The 22,747-nt window shown below is 42.5% G+C and overlaps 1 protein-coding gene across 9 annotated transcripts in view; it reads right to left on the reverse strand.

Annotated features, from left to right (window-relative positions):
- LOC110201656 (scavenger receptor cysteine-rich type 1 protein M130-like) overlaps positions 1 to 15,240 on the reverse strand; it is a 58,319-nt gene extending 43,079 nt beyond the window's left edge. For 7 of the 9 annotated variants that reach the window (XR_013483849.1, XR_013483848.1, XR_002322546.2 and 4 more), the window contains exons 1-4: positions 14,966 to 15,239; positions 11,760 to 11,849; positions 8,547 to 8,867; positions 2,015 to 2,329 (exon numbers count right to left, since the gene is read on the reverse strand). Coding sequence is in view for 5 of the 9 variants with exons in the window: in XM_020977483.2 (XP_020833142.1) it covers positions 2,015 to 2,329; positions 8,547 to 8,867; positions 11,760 to 11,849; positions 14,966 to 15,011 (772 nt within the window). In the remaining 4 variants the exon portion in view is untranslated. Of the gene's footprint in view, positions 1 to 2,014; positions 2,330 to 8,546; positions 8,868 to 11,759; positions 11,850 to 14,965 lie in introns of all 9 variants that reach the window. The other 2 variants (XM_078148248.1, XM_020977481.2) reach the window with 2 other exon arrangements.
- Between the last annotated feature and the right edge of the window lie 7,507 nt (positions 15,241 to 22,747).

Genomic DNA, 22,747 nt, shown 5'->3' on the forward strand with positions numbered 1-22,747 from the left:
CCTAGACTTGAGAAACAGAGTGTCTTATTCACAGAACAGTGAGGAGGCTAGTGTTACCGAATTGCAGAGTATGGGGAGAGTGTATGCCTTACTTCACCCCTTAATAAAAGGATTTGTTCTGTAAAACTTGGACTCAGTCAAAAGGCTGTCCCCAAGGACCTAGATGGCTAAATGTAGCCTTCAGGTTGCAGGATCCCCATCCCTGAAAGTGTAAGAAGACTGGAAAAGGGAAAGCAAGTTATAAAGGGCTTTGAACACTAAACAGAGGATTTTATATTTTATCCTGGAGGTCATAAGGAGCTACTGAAGTTTATTGAGTAGGGAGGTGACCTTGTTGGACCTGTGCTTTAGGAAGACAATTTTGACAGTTGATCAGTGATGGACTGGAGTGGGGAGAGACTTGTGGTAGTCTGGCTTCCAATTTCATCATTCAACACAAACTGCTCTCTTCAAAGTTAATTTCTAAAGCTAAACAGTCTCTTCTCTATTATATTGTTTGACTTTTCTTCAGCCTCGGATATGGTTGATCATTCTCTTCTGGACACTCTCTTCTCTTTAGGTTTTCAAGACTTTGCTTTCCTAGTTTTCCTCCTACCTCTCTGACTGCTCCTCAGTTTCTCTAGCTAGATCTTAATTCAGGTTATATCCACTAATCATGAGGATCCCTTAAGCCTCTGTCCTGTGTCCTCTTTTCTTCTTTTTCTATACTATTTCACTTGGTGATCTCATCAATTGATTTTATCAACTCTTGGCAGATGACTCTCAGATTTTTCTCTCCAGCCCTAACCACTCTCCTATGACTTCAAGTCTTACATCTATTATAGCCTATTAGACAACTTGAACTGGATATCCCATAGACATCCTGAACTCAACAGGTCTATAACTGAACTCAGTCTTTCTGCCCTGCCCCAATCTTCCCCTCTTCCCTAACTTCTGCATTAGTGTGGAGGGTACCACTATCCACCCAGGCTCACACCTTAGATATCATCCTCAACTCCTCTCTCTCTGTCCCCCCATATCCAATTAGTTGTCAATTCTTGTTGATCCTACCTTCATGGTATCTCTTGTATATGTCCATTCTCTCCTCTGCTACTGCCACTACTTTGGTGCTGGCATTCATCACCTCATACCTGTTCTACTACCATAGCCTGCTGATTGGTCTTCCAGCCCTAAGTCTCTCCCCACTCCAGTCCATCCTCCACTTAGATGTCAAATTGATCTTGGCATAGGTCTGGCCATGCCACCCTCATATTTAAGTGGCTTTCTACTGACTCCATAATCAAAGATAAAAGTCTGTTTTTTTCCTCCTCTTTTATAAGCACACTTTCCCTCTGAGATTATCTCTAATCTCTTTGGTCTATAGAGTGTTTGTATATAGTTGCATGCATGTTGTCTCCCCCATTAGACTTCAAGCTCCTGAAGAACAGGGATTGTCTTTTGTCTTTCTCAGAGACAGAGCCTGGCAAATTGTAGGCACATAATAAATGCCTGTTATTGACTGAGAGCAACACAAAAGTGGAATAGGCTATCTTACTGGAGGTCATCAGGTAGAACCTGGATGACCACTTGTTGGGTATGTTGAAGGGGGATTCTTCATCAAATATGAGTTGGACTAGATAGCTACAAAAGTGCTTTCTGTCTTTGAAATGCTGTCACTCTAAAGTGACAGGGGAGGGGGGAGGAGGTTGTCATGTAATTGGAGATGTTGCATAGTTGCATAAATTTTTGTGGAAGTAGAAGCCATAGGATATGGCAAAGAAATGAACATAGACAGTGAGGAGGAGTAAAAGTCCCAGGGTTCAGGCCTAAAATGCAGAATGTTGGAGGAGGGGCAGTTTTGAGGTGGGCTTGGGGCAAGATAATGAGGTCAGTTTTCCTCAAAAACTTAAAACACTTAAAAAAGGAAGTGAGAATGCTTCAAGGGTGGATATCATGCCAGTCAGACGCAGGAGATTTCTGTTTAGAGGCATGATGGCAAGCATAAAAGAATTTCTATTTGGGGGCCAAGACTTACCTGAGCAGAGGATGGATACATCCTCTTCATGATTACAATTATGCTGTCCCCATTCACTGTGTTGGCAGTTCCAGAGAGCTGATTCATTACCAAGACAGGAAACTTCATCAAGCCAAATGGGGCCAGATCCATTCTTAGCATCCCCGAGGGAATGAAGAGCTGATCCACACCCCAACTGTCTACACACTATGGAAGCTTCCTTATTGCCCCAACTATCATCACACACAGTACCCCACTGTCCTTTGACTTTTAATTCCACTCTGCCTTCACAGCGATTAGTCCCATCTGCCAGCCTCAGTTCCAAGTCTTCTTCACCTGCAACAGAGGAAAAGACATAGATAGAGAAAAGATCTCACGGAGTTAGCTCCCTAGGGAACTCAGGACTGTGTTCTCATTTACACAGAAGAATTAGGTTGGGGGTGGAATCAGTTTTCCTTGATAATTTCTGGAAGATGATGTCTAGGCTCTTTTTTTTTGATCATGGCTTTCAGATGGTTCAATAATTTTTAAATTTTCTCTCCTGGATTTATTTTCCAGGTCAGTTGTTTTTCCAATGAGAGATTGTTCACATTGTTTTCTAATTTTTCATTCTTTTGGATTTGTTTTACAGTGTCTTGATTCCTCATAAAGACAATAGCTTCCAATTGCTCTATTCTAATTTTTAAGGAAGCATTTTCTTCAGTAAGCTTTTGAACTTCCTTTTCCATTTGGCCAATTTTGCTTTTTATGGCATTCTTCTCCTCATTGGCTTTTTGGATTTGCCATTTGGGTTAGGCTATTTTTTAAGGTGTTATTTTCTTCAGTATTTTTTTTGGGGGTCTCCTTTAGCAAGCTGTTGACTTGTTTTTTCATGATTTTCCTTCGTGACTCTCATTTCTCTTCCCAGTTTTTCCTCTACTTCTCTTACTTGCTTCTCAAAATCCTTTCTGAGCTCTTCCAAGGCCTAGGACTGATTAATATTTTTCTTGGAGGCTTTGGATGCAGAAGCTTTGACTTTGTTGTCTTCTTCTGGTTGTAGGTTTTGATCTTCTTTGTTACCAAAACAAGATTCTATGGTCTGACACTTCTTGCAAGGTTTGCTCATGATCCCAGCCAATTACTTGAGTTATGAACTCTTTATTAAGGTACAGGTCTACTTCCAATGTGGAGAATGTACTGTCCCAAGCTTTGGGGGTTTGTACAGCTGTTTTCAGAGCTACTTCTAGGGACCTGTAAATTTTCAGTTCTTGCAAGGTGGTATGATAAGGGGCGAGGTGTTTCCTCTCCATCACCACTATAAGCTACACCACACCAGTGCTCTTCCTTGCCCTTCGACGACCCCTCAGAACTGTGACCCAGATCGAGGCACAGGCAAAGCAAGAGATTCCTGCCTCATCACTGGAAAAGAGATCCCTGCAATCCTCCTCTGATCAGCCACCCGATTCCCCCTCAGTCTGTGGGCCAGAAGCTCAGGAGGCAGCCGCCACCCTGGGGCCATGCTTGGGAACTGGGGCTGAGACTTACCTTCTCTTTCACCACAGAAACAGACTTTTCCCACTGACCCTCTAAGTTGTCTTTGGCATTCGTGGGTTGAGAAGTCTGGAAACCTCTACAGCTGCCCGTGATTCAGTCCTCTGAGTTCAAAGTTCACTGCAGCCTGCACACCCACACCGAACTATGCTCCTCTTCCAGTCCGGTGCGATACACCTTTCTGATCAACCATCCAGGTTGTCTTGGGCTGGAAATTTGTTTCACTCTGTCTTTTTGTGGGTTCTGCTGCTTTAGAATTTGTTTAGAGACATTTTTATAGGTATTTGGAGGGTTTCAGGGGAGATCTTAAGCAAGTCACTGCTTTCACCTTGCCATCTTGGCTCTGCCCCCCCCACCCCAGGGGTAGAACATGAAGCTTTCAAAGGACCTGAGCAGATTCTAGTGATACCCAGCCTGAAGGAATCCAAATGGTGCCATCAATACCTGACAAGTAGTCATTCACCCTGTGCCTGAAGACCTGCCAAGAAATCTAATTCTTGTTATTGTTGCTGGTTTTCCTGAGGAGAGGACCTCTGGGAGGAGCCATGTGGCTGTGTTTGGGGGGATAATTTGAGAGTTCAGTGAAAAGACCTTTGGACTTTGGCCAATGAAAAGTTTGAATCTTCCTTCTAGTATTTATTAGTTCTGTGGCCCTGGGCAAGTCCTTGAGTCACATAGAATCTCAGTTTCCCCATCTATAAAATTAGAATTATAATAATTGTAATAAATGCCTCACAGGAGTGTTGTAAAGATCCAATGAGACAATATATTAGAAACCTTCAAGCCCTCTACAAAGGTCAGCCACCATCATCAAACATCATCATTTCTACTGCCTCCAAGGAGGCATCTCCTTTCTCAGTATTGAGACTGGAATGCAGAAACATAGTCATAACAGCCACTACCATTTGCATAAGACTTATTAGTTGACAAAGCACTCCTACATACAGTATATCAATAGATCTTCACAGTGGGTTTCATTTTATTAACCCTGGAGAAGGCTATTAGATTATGCAAACCACACTATTTAATTTTAAAAATTGTGTTTTATGCAAATTAAAATGACTTTGATATACCACCTCACACCTATAAGATTTGCTAACATGACAGAAAAGCAAAATGACAAATTCTGGAGGGGATGTAGAAAAATAGGGGGACACACTAAAGTACCATTGGTGGACTGATAAGCTGATTGAACCATTCTTGAGAACAATTTGGAATTATGTCCAAAGGGCTATGAAACTGTGCATGCATACATTTTGGCCCAAGAATACCACCACAAGGTCTGTATCCCAAAGAGAGCAAAGAAAAGGGAAATAAACTCATATGTACAAAGAGATTTCTAGCAGCTCTTTTTGTGGTGGCAAAGAATTAGAAATTGAGGGAATGCCCATCCATTAAGGAATGGCTGAACAAGTTGTTCAATGGTTGAACAAGAACAATCATATATGATGGAATATTATTGTGCTAGGAGAAATGATGAGCAGGAAGACTTACATGAACTGATGCAAAGTGAACTGAGCAGAACCAGCAGAACATTGTACACAGTAATGGCAATATTGTACAATGAACTACTGTGAATGACAGCTATTCTTAGCAATAAAATGCAAGACAATTCTAAATGACTTGTGCTGAAAAATGACTATCCTCCTCCAGAAAGAGAACTGATAAACTCTGAGTGGAGATTGAAGCAGATTTTTTTCACTTTATTTTTCTTGTTTTATTTTTGTGTCTGTGTGTTTTTGTTTGTCTGTTTTTTTTTGAAACATGGCTAAAATGGAAATATGTTTTACCAGACGTCACATATATAATCAATATCATATTGCTCACCTTCTCAAGGGGTGGGGGAGGAGCAAGAGGGATATAATTAGGAACTCAATTTTTTTAAGTGAATATTTTAAAAAGTTAAGTGTAATTGGGAAATAAATACAAAGATACTTAAAAAATAAAAATTGCATTTCACATTCAAGGCATTTTCAATTATTCAGTTCAGGATAGGAATCACTGAGTCCTTCAGATATCTAGGACAGGGGATATTATGAATAAATGCAACAAAGGGGGGAAAGGCCCTAGAAAAAGGAGCAAGTGGGAATGATTTAGATATTGAGGATTGTCTTGTACAGTGTGTTAGTAATTGACATCTCCTCTCTTTAAAAAGACTAAAAAATCCTTGAGCACCAATGGAACCTTCTATTTCACTGAGAGCACTTGGTACAAATACACCATTGAATAAAACGTCAAAGGGGAAATTGCTGTCTCTGCACTTCAGTGTCTGCTTGTGTCCTTCTCCACCTTCACATACCTATGTGGTCCACCCAAATACCAGGCCCTCTTGTCACCTTCAGGATGCTCAAGATAGCCTACCGGGGTGTCCATATCTGCCTTTCTCTCTCTCTCTCTCTCTCTCTCTCTCTCTCTCTCTCTTTTATTTTTTTTTTTTTGGCTAGGCAATGGGGTTAAGTGACTTGCCCACGGTCACACAGCTAGTAAGTGTTATGTGTCTGAGGCTGGATCTGAACTGAGGTTTTCCTGAATCCAGGGCCAGTGCTCTATCCACTGTGCCACCTAGCTGCCCCAATATCTGCCTTTCTCCAGAGAGCATTCCCCTTTCTTGATCTATTTCCCATTGGTAAAACTTGATCTCATCCATCAAAATTTTGGGAAGTGGTTGATAAATTCATTCACACTAGAATGTTTTCACTGCACTGTGTGTGGACTTGTGGGAAGAGGGTTTTACAGACTTTTGAGGGTATTTTTTGTCCTCCTCACTCTTAGTAGGTCACCTTACTAAAATACCTATTGCGAAAATTCAGTGAAGTCTGGCCGGCAAATTGACATCAATTGATAATGAGGGAATGGCCTCAACTAAGCCAACCTGGGTTATTCCTAGAACCTAGAACCTAGAACCTAGACTAGACTATCTAGGAATATTCCTAGAACCTTGAGGAGAGAAAGAGGAGGGCTGTAATTGCACCAAATTTACAGTCAGAGAACCTGCATTGAAATCTTGGCCCTGCTACTTACTACCAGTTTGGTAGTCACCTAACTTCACTTGGCCTCAGTTTCTTCAGATGTAAAGTGAGAGTTACACAGAACAACCTCTTAAAGATGTATCTTCCATGTCTGAATTTCTAGTCCTTTAATCCATCAAGATATTTTTGGATCCTAACCCTCAGTGTTAACTATCCCTTCCGCCTTCTTCTCATGTGGAAAGGTGATATGCACCACCAAATGTGCTAAAAAGGACAGTGCCAGGTGAGATCACAGGATCTGCAAGAAAGCTGGCCATTGTTTCCACTATAAAAACAAATGAACTAAGATTATGCCATGAAACAGAGAATTCTGGGCCTCCCTATAGATCATGAAATAACAAGAAACTCCCAGAGGTTTCCAAAAGAAGTAAGATGTGTACAAGCAGAAACACACACACACACACACACACACACACACACACACACCAGAAAAAGAGGCATCGAAGAGACCTGATGGGATGCCTCCCCAAAGAAGAGAGGTAGTGACAGGGCCAAACAAAGTGGGACCACAAAATCCCTGAAGTGGAAGGTCATTTGGCAGAAAAGAGGTATAGGGCTGCCGAGGCCAAAGAAGTCAGAAATGGAATTCACTCACATTGACTACCAGACCTTGAATACTCGAGGCACAACAATAGTAATTGGGCAAGCCTGGCTGTCCAGTCTTCAAGAAGCTGGACAACACTAGGCATGGCTCCTGGTAAGCAATCACCAGGAAGAGTGAGGCCACCCTGAAGGAGCAGTGAACCAGGATTCCCATCCCTGCTCTCAGACTCCTGAAGAGGTGCACACAGCAGAAGGATGACTCCAGAGCTAATCTAAGAAGGGTTACTGGACTGGCTTTGGAAGGAGGGCAAGGAGCCAGATTCCACCTATTGCATCAGATAACAGCTCAACCCACCCCCACACATGGTGCCATGACAACTCCCTAGTCCTGAAGGCAGTCCTCCAGGTGGGGCCCCCAGGGATGGGGTCCTCAGCCATGAACCACTAGCCCTGAGGGGTGGAGGAAATCTTTTCTTGGGTCATGAACCAGAGTCCAGGTAAGGTAAGAAGATCTTCCAGATGGTTCAAACAGGGGGCTGGTGGGCCTGCCACTGGGCTGCAAGGAAGACAGCCAGTCTTCCCCTCTGGGCAACACCCTAAATCTGAAGGGAATTGCAGCCAAACTCCTGAGGCGATGGGTGTACGGTGGCCTTGCCAGGCTTAGAAGGCTGCATGAGCCCCAAGCATCAGACCCAGTAGAAATCAGGAAAGGACCTGGGTTGACCAGTCTGGGACACCAGGCACCAAGCACCAGGTTCATCACCAGCCCAATCTAGGAGAAGGGCTGCAAATTAATCTCCCTCCCTGGTACTTTTCTGAGGCACCTGAGTGGTGTCCCCCCCAGGAGCTCTGTCTCCCGGGAAACCTCACCTTTTGTGAGACTTTGATGGCTGGAGGGAACCTCTGCTCACCAATCCCTCCTGCAGGTTGAGGGTGGAGCAAAGACCCAGACCCTGAGTCTGTTCCCAAGGGTGGTGGTCATTCAGGAATAGGTGGGGTGGGGAGGAACCTAGAGGCTCAGCCCTCAAGTGCCTACCCCTTGAGTTGTCAAGATGCAGAGGAAAGCTTCACCCCACTGTCCTTAACTGAGGCTACATTTAGGGAGCCAGAAGCCTTGCCCCAGAGTGTGAGAAGATGGGATGGGAAAGGGTAGAGAACCCCCTCCCAAGCCTTTGCTGGATTCAGGATTAAAAAACCAAGGGTACCAACAACTGGGACAAGTTTGGAGTACAGTGTGCCCATGGAGACAGCAGCTCCCCTCTCCTCCTAGGCCTCAGCAAGTGCCAGGGGCTTGGGAGAAGGATTCTTAGGAAACAGAGCTCCTTCAGGAACAGTCCCCACCCCCTCACTCAAGTACTGAAAGCCAATTCTGACTCTAGCCCTAATTCTCAGAATTCTGTTTTAAGAAGACTTCTCACTAGAGGTTTTAAGAAGGTGCAAACAAGACTTACCTGTGCAGGTCACTTGGGCATCTTGACTGCGAGTGCAATTATGCTCTCTCCAGCCATTGTGTCTGCAATCCCAAAGGTTAGATTCGCTGCCATGACAGGAAACACCAGCCAACCAAAAGGGTCCAGGTGCAACAGTCCAATTCCTCCACCCAGGGATGATGAAAGTAGATGGACACCCCAGCTGCTTGCAGACCACAGAAATCTCATTTCTGCCCCAGCCATCATTGCACACCAGGCCCCACTGACCCTGGAATTTCACCTCCACTCTCCCAGCACATCTGCTGCTTCCATTGGCCAGCCTCAGCTCCAAGTTAGAGTCCCCTACAACAGACATGGGCTTAGGTCACAGGAGAATTCACAGGAAATTCAGCATAAATTCTACAACACTTTGAGTTCTCTTTGGCAATCTTTTCCCCCTTCCATTTCCAGCATTCCTCCAGCTCCATTCCTGGTGAGCTCTGGGGAGAGCATATCCCACTTCCAGAAGGAAGTCATCAGAGCTCTTCTTAGCATTGTGGACTTTGAATCAAGACCCGGAAAAATGCTGAGTACAGCCTTCAAATGGGGCTTCTACACAATGACTTCTTTGACCCCTGTCTCTTCTGATGCTCTCAACCATATCACTGATATGACATCTTCCCCTGGATCTTTTATTTCTGAAATCTGAAGCACTCCAACTTTTCACACAAAGACCTACTCAGTTCCTGAAAGCCTGATGATCTTGGGGACTTAGGGAAGTAACGAATGGACAGGCAGTGTGGTATATTGGATAGAATACTGTATTGGAATCAGGAAGAACTGGGTTCAAATCCTTCTTTGGACTAGCCATATGACCAAGGGCAAGCCACCTAATCTTTTTTGAACCTTAGTTTCCTAGTCTGTAAAATAAAACTAGTAATAACTGTAGTACCCATCTCACAAGATTGCTGTGAGTTTCAAATGAGGCCAGCTATGTAAAGCCTTCCCCTCTTAAAGATGACTGGCAGCTGTAGGAGAACCAAACTATGGTACACATCCTAGCTTGTTTCAACCATGTTTTGGGATGGAATTTTTCAGAATGTCCTCTTCCATAAACAGCAAGGAAAAGGATTCCTTCTAATTTCTACTCTCTCTTATTCACTTCTATCAAGTTGTCCTTTTAGCCCAATTCTTATCCTCAATATACTTTAAAAATATTGAATGCGTGGGAGGCCTCTTTGGGAAAGTGGAGGGGGGGGATATAAGGGAAACAGAGATGATATAAAAAATATAGCAATGAGAATAATAATAAAAGCATCAATCTCTTTCATGTCAGACATAAAATGGGGACATTGGTGAAAGATGGAGGGAGGGGTTTGGAAGGTATACTATAGGAAAACAGGCACATTAATGCTCTCTTGCTGGAGCTCAGAATTGGTGCAACCATTCTGAAAAATAATTGGATATTATATAATAAAAATCACAAAACTTTTTGTACTTTGACCCAGAGTTGACCGAGGGTACTATTGAATGGGAAAAAAGATCTTCATATGCAAAAAAATTCGAAGACACATTGTGATCGCAGAAATTTGGCAATATAGCAAGTGGCCTCTGGCTGAGAAAGTATTGAGTAAATCATAGGATATGAATGGAATGGCAAGATGCATTCTGTAGTGAACCCCAGGAAGGAATCCAAGAAATCTCCATGAAGTAAGGCAGAATGCAAAGAGGAACTGGATGACTTGTCACAAGATCAGGGAAGGCCATGAGGGCTAGACAGAAGGAAGGTCACTGCTGGGTCTAAGTGAAGTGAAAGCACCAGCACACCCTTCTTTCCTGCAGCAAACTGTCATCTAGTAAGGTTGAGGTTTTGTGCCCCACCAATGAAAGCCCCCAAGAATCTTGTTTTTATCAATTAAACATCTGAAAATACACAAAAGAGAAGAGAAAGAAATCAGGAAGGGGATGCAGTCAAGCTAGGCAATGTTAGTACTATTACATTCAATTTAATGTACATTTAAAAGAAGCTGAATGAGATGGAGCCATAGTGTTATACATAATCCTCTTTCTCCTGGCCTTCTTTGTATATGGAAATGTTCACGGTAATTGGTGATTTTCAAATTCATAACAAAACATTTTTAAAAGAAAAAAAAGAATTTTGTTTCTTCGTTGTTTTGAGGGATTAGCAGAGTGTGTGTTGGGCCAGTACTGTCAGTGAACGCTAGATGGAGCCATTGCGCTTTCTTGAAACCAGAAAGATCAGTAACAAAGTAGCGACTTGAGCAGGATGCTCCTTGATTTGTCCTCATCTTTCACCCACCATTTGCCATTTGTTCTTTCTAAGGCCTCGCTCATTCTACTGCTGGACTATCTTTCTAGCCATCGTGACAGAGATGCAAAAAGATTTCTAAAAGAGCACCAGTGAAAGAGTTCTTAATGGACAGAACAATGTACAGAAGGAGATGCCAACAAATAGGGCAATTGGTTATTACCTTGTTAAATACAGAACATATCTATCCAACCATCCATCTACCCATCTATCTGTCTGTGTTTCTGCCTATGGGTCTGTGTGTCTATCTATCTATCCATCTATCTATCTATCTATCTATCTATCTATCTGTCTTTTGTCTGTCTATTCTAAACCCAAAATGTGCATAAGAGAATTTCAAAGTTTCTAATGAACGCCTCTTTGGTGTTCCTTTTTGTTTGCTAATGATTTTTACGTTCATGATAAAAGGGAACTGCTGCTTCCTGCTGGTGTTTCTAGGTGGCCCAAGGGGCTGAGCCCTTCTGCACTTTGGCCCACAGTAAAGCATGTCTTGGACTTCCAGAGAGAAGTACAGGCACATAGCTTCCTCGGAAGGGCACTGGATTTGTGGTCAGGAGACCTGACTTGGAGGCTCAGCCATTGTGGACAAAGCAGGACATCTCCATGCTGAGTGCAATGATTTATGCACTCTCTGCCTCCTGAAGTTGGCATCAGAAAGGCTTGGTAAACCATCCAGGGCTAAAGACAATTGAGGCACCAGCTGCCTTCATTTCTATGAGATCTTGAGGCTCCCTTTGGGTTATTTCCATTCCTCAACACACTATCTCAAGAGGCAGTTTGCTCTAACTGGTCCGAAGAGTTCCTGTTCATCAAATCAAAGGGTTTTCCTTGGTAACTTGTATCCAGTGTTCCCATGTCTTTCCTCTGGGGCTGAGCAGAATGAGGCAACCATGCTTCTTCCAGGATTGGGCAAACTCAGTACTCACCAACGCAGCTGGTAAGAAAATAGGCACTCAAGAACAGGATGAGAAGCCCATAAATCCAGGCATTCAGCTGGGGCCAGTAGCTTCCATACTCTGTGGGGACAAGGAAGACACCAAGACTGAAGATTTGGGGTACCTCAGAGGCTTGGGCTGGCTGCATGGCCAGAGCTAGAGTAACTTTTCTATCAGGGCAGCAACTTGTGGGTGACATGGTAGATAGAATTCTAGGCCTGGAATCAGGAAGACTCATCTTTCTGAGTTCAAATCCAGCCTCAGACACTCAAGCCACTTCACCCTGCTTGCCTCAGTTTCCTCATCTGCAAAAATGAGCTGGAGATAGAAATGGCAAACCATTCTAGTATCTTTGTCAAGAAAACCACAAATGTGGTCATGAAGAGTTGGACATGACTAAACAACAGAATGACTTTTCTGCTAAATAACAAAGGTGCGACCTAGGAGCCCAGTGCTGACTCAAAAGAAACTTAGAGCCAGCCCTACATGAGCTTTGGGTAAGTGCTGGGGATGCCACAACTGCCAGAGTCCTGTGAGGAGAGGGATTTTTAAAGATGGCCTTCACACTGGCTCATTCCACCCACCAAGTCTTACATCATGTTAGAGCAGATATCAGAGCAGCTTTCCTCTGCTTTGCCTAGGACGTGTGTCATGGCTTCTTGAGTGTGTGTCTTTGCATCTCTTAGGATGGCTGCCCCCTTCTATTATCTGCCAATTCCACCCTGACCCTTCCCCATGCCTGCCTCTTCCCAGCAGCTGCTCTTTCCTTCCCCACCACTGCCCCTAGCCCTACCTCACCACCTTCACCCCTTTCCTCTCCAGGCTGCCTTTTCCCCTCTCCTTGTCCTGTCCCTACTGACCATCACATCAGAACTCTCATTCCTAAGTCCTTGGCTTTACCTTCTCTCTGTAGGTTTCCCCCTTTCAACATCCATCCATAGCAGAGATCACAGTAAAGGTGAATCCATAGAACAACCCCCTCTCTCCACTTCCACCCAACACACAGATGCACTAGAACACATAGACATACTGTGTAGGACTGGGATGTGCTGAGTCTAGTCTTGTCCCTTCATTGAGTCAACTCCAGCCTTGCCTTTGAGCCCACCAACAACCTACATGGCTTCTGAGCAAGGCAAAGGGGATGTTCTTGGAGGAAGGTTGCTGCCATTTGAGAGTGGGCAACAGAGAAGCCCCACAGTGTGCATTCACTGAGTTTGGCCTAGATGGTCAGTGTTACATGCGATCTTGGTAACTGGGGTTTTCATGGTTAGCTGCCTCACTAAGTGCTAATAATATGAGTCCCTCACCAGTTATTCTTGAACCAGCATTGATCTCAAAGGGGATATCCATGGATGTCCAGGCACATAAAGGCTGCTTCCTCACCTCCTCCTTTGCTATTAGGTACCCGTGTATGTTCACTATCCTCCATCCATTGGCACTGTAGAGACATAACTAAATATTTTTTTACCAGGGGCAAAATTTGAGGGGAGGGTGAGTAGAAGTATCTGTAGCAGAGAGAACAATCTAACCCCAGGGGCACCAGGAGACAATGCAGGAGTCCTTGTCCCCACAGCATCTAAGGGACAGGTGGCCCAGAGAGTCAGCAGAGGTTTCACTGCAGGCACTCCAGGGTCCACTCCTGATTCTCTGGACTTTCTCTACCATGCCACAGAAGCCTCTGTACCCTGGAAATTCACTCTGCCCCTGTGGCCCTTTCCTCTGATTGGCTGCTACCTCCCAGAACCTCTGTTTTAAGAAAAACAGATGCCAAGGCCTGCTGTGTCTTTGATTCTCTTCAGGTTGCAGTCCTGAGTCTCTGGACATTCATTACTTTGCAGATACCTTCTCCTCCCCCTGCCCAATCCTTTCAGCTCCCTTTTCTGAGTTCTCTTCCCCTGTAAGAGAGTAAGTGGCTTGAGGGTAGAGGCTGTTTATCTGCTTGTTTTCATAGTGCAAAGCTTAGCATAAATTTATACATGCTTAATAAAAGTTCATTAATTTATTGATTAGAGAGAAGAGATGTGGTGATGGGATAGTAGCTTACTTGAAGAGGAGGCATGCCACTCTGGGGCAAAGGCGGAAAGCCAGTTCCAGCTCAAAGCCTCTTCTTCAGCTTCCCCCACCCCAAGCATTTTGCATTAGCCTCTCCAAAAGCATAGACAGCAATTTGCCTCCAATAATTCAATACAGATTTAAAACACCTAATATGCTCAGGACACTGTTGTTGTTTCTGTCATCCCTTTTTGCATGCATCTCTTATTTCTCAATGAGGAAGGAAACTTTAAGAAGTGGATGTTGCACTGCTGAGGCCCCTAGGCTCCCTGCAAGGATCTGGGTAGTCATGTCTCTGAGCTTCTCTTTCCTCATCTCAGAAGTGGAGATGAGCATACTCAGAATAGTGACCTTCTGGGGTCATCCAGATTTAATGACAGATGAGAGAGGGGCTTGGCAAACTGTAAAACACTTCAAAATATCAGCAGATTTTGTTTTGAAGGGCAGGGGAAATGCTCCTTCTATTCTGAAGTGAAGGGACATGAAATTCCTCTCCTTGAAGGTAGAGGCTATGTTCTTGGTCCTGAGGATGTGATTATTTGTCTTGAGTCTAGTAGCTTTGTTGCCATACTGTGCTATCACTATAACTGAATGTAGGTGTTAGGTTGGTACTCTTGAAGGCAGGGGCTACATTCTTGATCTTAGCATCCTGGGCTATGGTGTTTTTCCTGAGGGCAGAGACTGTGATTACTAGTCTTCATCGCTGGGTCTATGTGGCTTTTCTTGAAGTTGAGACTATTTCATTATGATTCACAAAGGTAGAGGCTCTGGCCCTTTCCTGTCCTTCCCAAACACTAATTCCAAGCTCATGGTGCCCACTCCAGCCTCTGGACCATAGGAGATGCTCAGTGAATATTTGTTGATTGACATTGCTAGAATGACCCCTATGTAATCCTCTATTGCAGAGATTTTAGACATAAATGCTGTCTTTTTCTTGGCTATGTCCCTCAGCTCCAATCTTGATTCTGCTGGTCCTCTTCTCTTATTCTCCATTAATTCCCTGAAACCTAAAATTGCTTCCAGGCCTATATTGAGCTAATCAGCATTTTCCATATGCCTCCTCTCTGCCTCACACTTCGCCCCCAAGTTCTTGCTCACTGATTCTTGGACAGACCCCAAGCTGCCCCAAAAGACAGGAAACTCACGTTTGTGGGGAGAATCACCAGGTGGTCTCCATTTCTGTCTACTCATCTCTTTCTGTGTCTTGAGAAGTCAGTGGTGCTGAAGTGCTTTCTCTATCTTCTGTTAAAGATGCTGGCCCAGAGAAAGGGACCATATGAGCTCTGCCAGTCACCTTTCCCTGCTGGAAAAGAATGAGCTGAAAGAACGGAGGTGGAGTTAAATCAGAAGGAGAAGTCTACCCAAGAACTGCTATTCCTGTTCACGCTCACGAGTTTGGCTTCATCTGGTTCTTCTTATCATGGAACAAGGAACAACAAAAGGGAATTGAGAAACTTGGCCCCCAGAATTTTTAAAGAATAAGAATGTTCTAAACACATACACTGATTTTGATGAATTGTCATTTTTTTTGTTTTTGACTTTTACTTTATTATATCTATAAAGTCTTGCAAAATATGATGTTTTTATGATCCTTTAGCCTGAGAAGGAGGAGGGGAAATCAAGAAAATCAGAAGACCTGAAACATCAGTTTGGTGTGTAAGGGGTGAGAACACTGTTGCCGTTGGTGTCAGGCAGACATGCATGTGATCTGCAGACTTCTGTTTCTAAAAAAACATGAAAAATGTATTAAAGACATGCTTATAAAATGTTGTTTGTCCCCCTCCTCCCCCCCGGGATAGACAGTACATGCTTGATAGTGGAGAAAGGATTGAATTTGGTGACATTTGAATTGGGCTTCACATGATGGGCAAAACATCACAGAGTGAAGTGTTAAGTCTGAGGTCAAAACAACGATAAAGGCACCAAATAAACCTTTCCTCCTCCTCCCAATAATGGGAGGCAAAGACAAGGAAAACTAGTAGAGGAACTGAAAAAGAAATAGAATAAAGCAAGAGTCTCCGAGGCTAAAGATTAGCCTATCTATGAGAAGGGGAGGAAAGAAGCTGCAATAATGATGGTGTCATTGGGCTCTGGTGTGTGCCTAGAAGTCCTTGGGTGGCATCTCCAAGTGTAAGACGTGAGGGAGAAGATGGCATCTGTCCATGTGGAGGATTCCAGGGAGCAGTTTCTGGAAGAAATATGAAGAGGGGAAGTGCCTTGGAGAGAAAGGCTGTGGACCATGGGTAGATATTCCATAACTGGTTCCATTCAGCTCACCATGTGGTGGGAAAGAGGCTCTTTGATTGGCTACAGAGGTCTCCAAAAAAGGCCCAAGAAGTTCAGCTACCATCTCCTTGTTCCAGCACTCTTCCTGCAGTAATCATTGTGCTCTGTAGGGTAGCCTAAAGGGCTTTATAAGAGGGCTGTTATGTCATGAAAATATGGAAAGCTTTACTCTAACGGATACAAAGTGAAATAAAGTGAGCCAAGCAAACAAGGTACAAATCCACTATAGTGGATTACACTAGAAGTGTAAGTGGAAAGAGCAGCCACAAAACAATTGAAAATGAATGTTGTGAAATTATAAAGAACAAGCTCGGCCACAGGAAGACATAGGAGAAGCTGTCTTCTGACCCCTGATCCCTGCCTACTCCTCTGAAGAGGTGACAGTCTGTGGGTATCAGTGCATATGTTTTCAGGGTTTTTTTTTAAAAGAAATTGTTTGGTTTTGCTGTCTCTCCTTTCTTCTTCTTCTTCTTTGTTAAATGTGCAACAAAAACTGGAATGTGCCCAAAGGGCATCAGAGTGCCTGGTGTTGCAGATTCCCCATGCAGGACAGGCTAAAAAGCCTGCTTCCAAGAGCTTTATGATGACTACCCATTCAGCAATCAGTTATGGTCTGCTAACCTTGTGTCTAGAAGAAAGCTTTTCAACTAAGAATACTTCAGAAAATGGCTGTCAGAGCCTCAGCCACTTTTCCTTCAGTTGCTTTTGTGGTTTGGTTCCTTTTCCCATGGTGTCCAGTGAGGAGCAATGCTGTAAGAGGAGAGACCATGTCCTTTTCCCACTAAGGCAATGAGGCCCTGTGAACTGGACCACAGTATTTGACTCTGCCTTGGTCTTTTTGTTCTAGGTAAAGAAGGTTAATCTGCAGGCACTGACCATGCGAGTTTCCAAAGATCAGGACACTGCACCTACAGGAATCCCAGAGTGATAGACCATGCTGGGTTCTGCAACCAGTCAAGCACTGATGCGCTCAGGAACAAAGAATGACCTTTTAGACCCAATCCAGGTGAGGTGAGGATTCATTCTGCAGTCATGCCATATCTGGGTGTGAACTTGATGGGATCAATACTGTCTAAAAACTGTGCTGTCTCAGCCTACCCAGATTTATGTGAAGCAGGGCAGAGTATGCCCCAAAGTTGGGGGAAAGTGTCCATTTATTCTTACTATATATTTGAAATAAATGTCCCTTTATAAAAGCTAATTGATGTTAAGTAAATGGAATTAAGAATGCTACTCACTGGTGCATAACAGTGAGGGAGTCAATGAGGGCTTGAGATTCTAGCAGTAGAGAAGATGTCTCTAAACTTCTCAGACTACCATTCCATAGAATCCTGGCTATGGGAGAATAAGCTATGGGGGCAAATGTATTGTCAAACATTTGGGATGGCTACCTGGGAGAGGAAGGAATATGGGGGAAGGAATTTAGGCAATGTAATAAAAAAAAGGTATCAATAGAAATTTATGTTAAAAAAGAGAGATCATTAGTTATTTTGGAAAGAATAGTCACAGTTGAGTGGTATAGTTGGAGGCCAGAGTTCAAAGGATTGAATGAGATTAATAAGAATAGAGGAAGTTTGCACAAGGAAACAATAAAACAGAAGGGAATTCTAGGGATAAAGTATAGCATTGAATATAAGCAATAGCTAGAGGGAGGGAAAAGGTACAGCAAGGAATTTTTTGTAAGGATGGGAGGGACCAGTGGGGATCAGATAACTGGTCAGAAAGAGATTGAAGGGGACGCTTTGCTGGCACTGGGGCCAGGATCCCATTGCATTGCTCATACACAGTTCCAGGTCATGGTCTCAGGGCAAAGAGAAGCAGTACTGCTTATGGCTTCAGGAGAGCAGGGGAACCTGGTCATAGTTCCAGGAGTGCCTGCATTTATAGTTACATAGGAACAAGGTGCCTTCCTGGGTAAAAACCAGAACACAGGCCAGGAGAACAATACCCATACTTTTCCTTAGATCATATCACTTTGGAAGGAGTGAAAACTTTCAGACCCCCAGAACTAGATTGGAAAACAGCAGAACCAAAAACCTGAGTGGAGTGCCCTCTCCACCCCAGGAGCAGAGATAACTTTCACATAAAGTTAAAAGTCAAGCAATAGGCTGGAAGAATGAGCAAAAAACAAAACAAACAAACAAACAAAGAAAGAAACAAAAAACACAAAACCTGCACACAAAAAAAGAACCTGACCATAAAAACTTACTATGAAAATAGGGAAGAAGAAGACACAAACTCAGAAGACAATGATGCCAAACAGCTACAAGCAAAGCCTCAAAGACAAATGTGAATAGGTCAGAAGCCTAACAAGAATGCCTGGAGAAAGTTCAAAAAGGATTTTTAAACTCATTTAAGGGAAGTAGAGGAAACATTGGGAAAAGGAATAAGAGTGATGCAAAAAAATCATAAAGAGAGTCAACAGCTTGATCAAAGAGGCAGAAAAAATAATGAAGAAAATAATACCTTAAAAAACAAAAACAAAAACAAACAAACAAACAAAAAACCCAGGGCTGGCCAAATGGAAAAAGAGGCACAAAAATTATAAAAGAAAAGAATACCTTAAAAGTAGAATTGGCCAAATGGAAAAAGAAGTACAAAAGTTCCCTGAAGAAAACAATTTTTAAAAATCAGAATTAGGCAAGTGGAAGCTAATGACTCCATGAAACACCAAGAAACAATAAAACCAAATTAAAAAAATGAAAAAAAAATGTTGAGGAAAATGTGAAATATCTCATTGGGGAAACAACTGACCTGGAAAATAGAGCAAGGAGAAATAATTTAAGAATTATTGAACTACATGAAAGCAGTGATAAAAAAAAAAAGAGCCTAGACATCATCTTTCAAGAAATTATGGAGGAAAACCACCATGATATTTTAGACCCAGAGGTTAAATAGAAATTGAAAGACTCTACTGAATGAAAGAGATCCAAAATAGAAATTCCTAGGAACATTACAGCCAAATTCTAGAGCTACCCAGTCAAAGAGAAAATACTTCAAGTTGCCAAAAAGAAACAATTCAAATATCATGGAGCCACAGTCAATATCACACAAAATTTAACAGTTTCCACATAAAAGGATCAGAAGGCTTAGAACACGGCATTCCAGAAGACAAAGGAGCTAGGATTAACATAAGCTGCCCAGCAAAAGTGAGTATATGTTTTTTGGGAGGGGGAATACTTATTTAATGAAAGATTTTCAGGCATTCCTGATGAAAAGACCAGAGCTGAATAGAAACATGGATGCAGAAATTACTATGCGTGGGACACAAAGAAGAGTAACAAATGTTCCTTGCCTTCAAGGGGATTGCATTATCCCATGCACATATAAAATGCAATAAAAATCTAAAGAGAAGGAAATAAAATCTGCATTGAATTGATATGGAAGCTATTGAGCTTATTGAGGGAGGTTATCAATAAAGAAAAGAAGAGGATTCAGGACAGAGCCTTGGGGTCACCCACAGCTACAATATGGGACATAGAAGATCTAGCAAGAGAAACCGACATGGTTCTACAGGTAGGGGAAGGACCAGAAGAAAACAGTATTATTCATTTACCTACACTTATTTATTTATTCATTTGTTTGCTTATTTATTTATTTATTTTTAGTTTTCAACATTCACTTCCATACCCTCCCCAAGGTGGCATGCAATTTGCTATAGGCTCTACATATACATTCCTATTGAATGTATTTTCACATTAGTCATGTTGTAAAGAAGAATAAGAACCAATAGGAGGAACCACAAGAAAGAAGAAACAAAGCAAAACAGAAGAAAAAAGAGCAAATAGTAAGCTTCAATCAGCAATCAAATTCCATAGTTCTTTCTTTGGTTGTGGATAGCATTTTACATCATAAGACTTTTGGAGATGTCTTAGATCCTTGCATTGCTGAGAAGAGCTTAGTCTATCAAAGTTAGTCATTGCACAATGTGGCTGTTATTGTGTACAGTGTTTTCCTGGTTCTGCTTACTTCACTCAGCATCAGTTCATACAAATCTTTCCAGGTTTTTCTGAAGTTTTTGCTTGCTCATTATTTCTTATAGCACAATAGTATTCTATTACATTCATATACCACAACTTGTTCAGCCATTCTCTAACTGATGGACATCCCTTCAATTTCCAGTTCTTTGCCACCACAAAAAGGGCTGCTATCAATATTTTTGTGGATCCTTTCCCCATTTTATTAGCACACCCTTAGAAGTGGTATTGCGGGGTCAAAAGGTATGCACATTTTTATAGCCCTTTGGGCACAGTTCCAAACTGCTCTCCAGAATGGTTAGATCAGTTCACAACTCCTCCTACAATGCGTTAGTGTTCCAATTTTACTACATCTTCTCCAACATTTATCATTTTCCTGTGTAGTCATGTTGGCCAATCTGACAGGTGTGATGTGGTACCTCATATTTTTTTTTCCTTTTTTTTTCTTTTTCACATGTTTTTAAAACTTTGGGTTACAAATTTTCTCCCTGCCTCCCTCCCCACCCACCCTCACTTGAAAGGCAAGCATCTCCATACAGGTTATAGATGTGTAGTCATGCAAAACACTTCCATAGTAGTCCTGTTGTGCAAAACTAAGTATATTTCCCTTCATCCTATCCTACCCCCCATTTATTCTATTCTTTCTTTTGACCCTGTCCCTCCTCAGAAGTGTTTGCTTCTATTATCCCCCCCAATCTGCCCTCCCTCTATCAACCCCTGCTCTCTTGTCCCCTTCCCCCCTAATTTTCTTGTAGGATAAGACAGATTTCCATAGCCCATTGTGTATGTTATTCCCTCTTTAAGCCAAACGCTATGAGAATAAAATTCACTCATTCCCTCTCACTTGTCTGCTTCATGTGAGATAATTTACCCCATTCTACTTCTCCCTTTCTCCTTTTCCCAGTATAATCCTCTCACCCCTTAATTTTGTTTTCCAGATATCACCCCTTCATCTTCAACTCACCCTGTGCCCTCTATCTATTTACGTATACATACATAACATTTTTCCCCTCCCACTACCCTAATACTGACAAAAGACTCATGAGTTACGAATATCATCTTTCCCTACAGGAATGTAAACAGTTCAATCTTAATAAGTCTCTTATGATTTCTCTTTCCTGTTTACCTCTTCCATGTTTCACTTAAGTCTTGTATTTGAAAGTCAAATTTTATATTCAGCTCTGGTCTTTTCCTCAGGAATGCTTGAAAGTCCCGTATTTCATTGAATGACCTTTTTTTTTTTAACCTGAAGGATTATACTCAGTTTTGCTGGGTAGGTGATTCCTGGTTGTAGTCCTATCTCCTTTGTCCTTCAGAATATCATACTCCATGCCCTCCAGAACCTTAATGTAGAAGCTGCTGAATTTTGAGTTATCCTGATTGTGTTTCCACAATACTTGAATTGTTTCTTTCTGGCTGCTTACAATATTTTCTCCTTGACCTGGGAACTCTGGAATTTGGATAAAATATTCCTAGGAGTTTTCTTTGGGGATCTCTTTCAGGAAGTGATTGGTGGATTCTTTAAATTTCTATTTTGCCCTCTGGTTCTAAAATATCAGGGCAGTTTTCCTTGATAATTTCTTGAAAGAGAATGTCTAGGCTCTTTTTTTGATCATGGCTTTCAGATAGTTAAATAACTTTTTAAGTTCTCTCTCCTGGATGTATTTTCCAGGTCAGTTGTTTTTCCAACGAGATATTTCACATTGTTTTCTAATCATTCTTTTGGGTTTATTTTACAGTGTCTTGATTTCTCATAAAGTCACTAGCTTCCAATTGCTCTATTCTAATTTTTAAGGAAGTATTTTCTCTTCAGTAAGCTTTTGGACTTCCTTTTCCATTTGGCCAATTTTTCTTTTTAGGGCATTCTTCTCCTCATTGGCTTTTTGGACCTCTTTTGTCATTTGGGTTAGGCTATTTTTTAAGGTGTTATTTTATTGAGTATTTTTTGGGATCTCCTTTAGTATTACTCTTAGTTTTTCCTCTACTTCTCTTACTTGCTTCTCAGAATCCTTTTTGAGCTCTTCCATGGCCTGGGATCAATTCATATTTTTCTTGGAGGCTTTGGATGGAGGAGCTTTGGCTTCCTTGTTTTCTTCTGGTTGTATGTTTTGATCTTCTTTGTCACCAAAGTAAGATAATATAGTCTGACTCTTTTTGCACTGCTTGCTCATGATTCCAGCCAATTACTTGAGTTATAAACTCTTTGTTAAGGTTGGAGTGTGTTTTCAGTATGGAGAATTTACTGTGGCCAAGCTTCAGGGGTTTTGTGCAGCTGTTTTCAGAGATACTTCTAGGGACTTGTAAATTTCCAGTTCTTCCAAGATACTATGATCAAGGGCGAGGTGTTTACTCCTTTCCTGGCCTGTGCGATGTTCTATGAATGACCACAAGCACTCTTTTCTATCTTTGAACTGTAAGGATTTTCTCTTTACAGCCACAATAAGCTCCACCATGCCAGCGTTCCTCCTTGCCCCAGGACCGCCGTGCAGAACTGTGACCCAGATTCAAGCATGGGCAAAGCAAGAGAATCCTGCACCAGCAGAGAAATCCCTTCAATCTCCATCTGATCAGCCACTCAATTCCCCCTCAGTCTGTGGGCCGGAAATTCAGGAGGCAGCTGCTGCCCCAGGGCAAGCTCGGGACTGGAACTGAAATCACCTTGCT

Source organism: Phascolarctos cinereus, unplaced genomic scaffold (genome assembly GCF_003287225.1).
Source record: "Phascolarctos cinereus isolate Bilbo 61053 unplaced genomic scaffold, phaCin_HiC Scaffold_1;HRSCAF=81, whole genome shotgun sequence".
Classification (NCBI taxonomy): Eukaryota; Metazoa; Chordata; class Mammalia; order Diprotodontia; family Phascolarctidae; genus Phascolarctos; species Phascolarctos cinereus.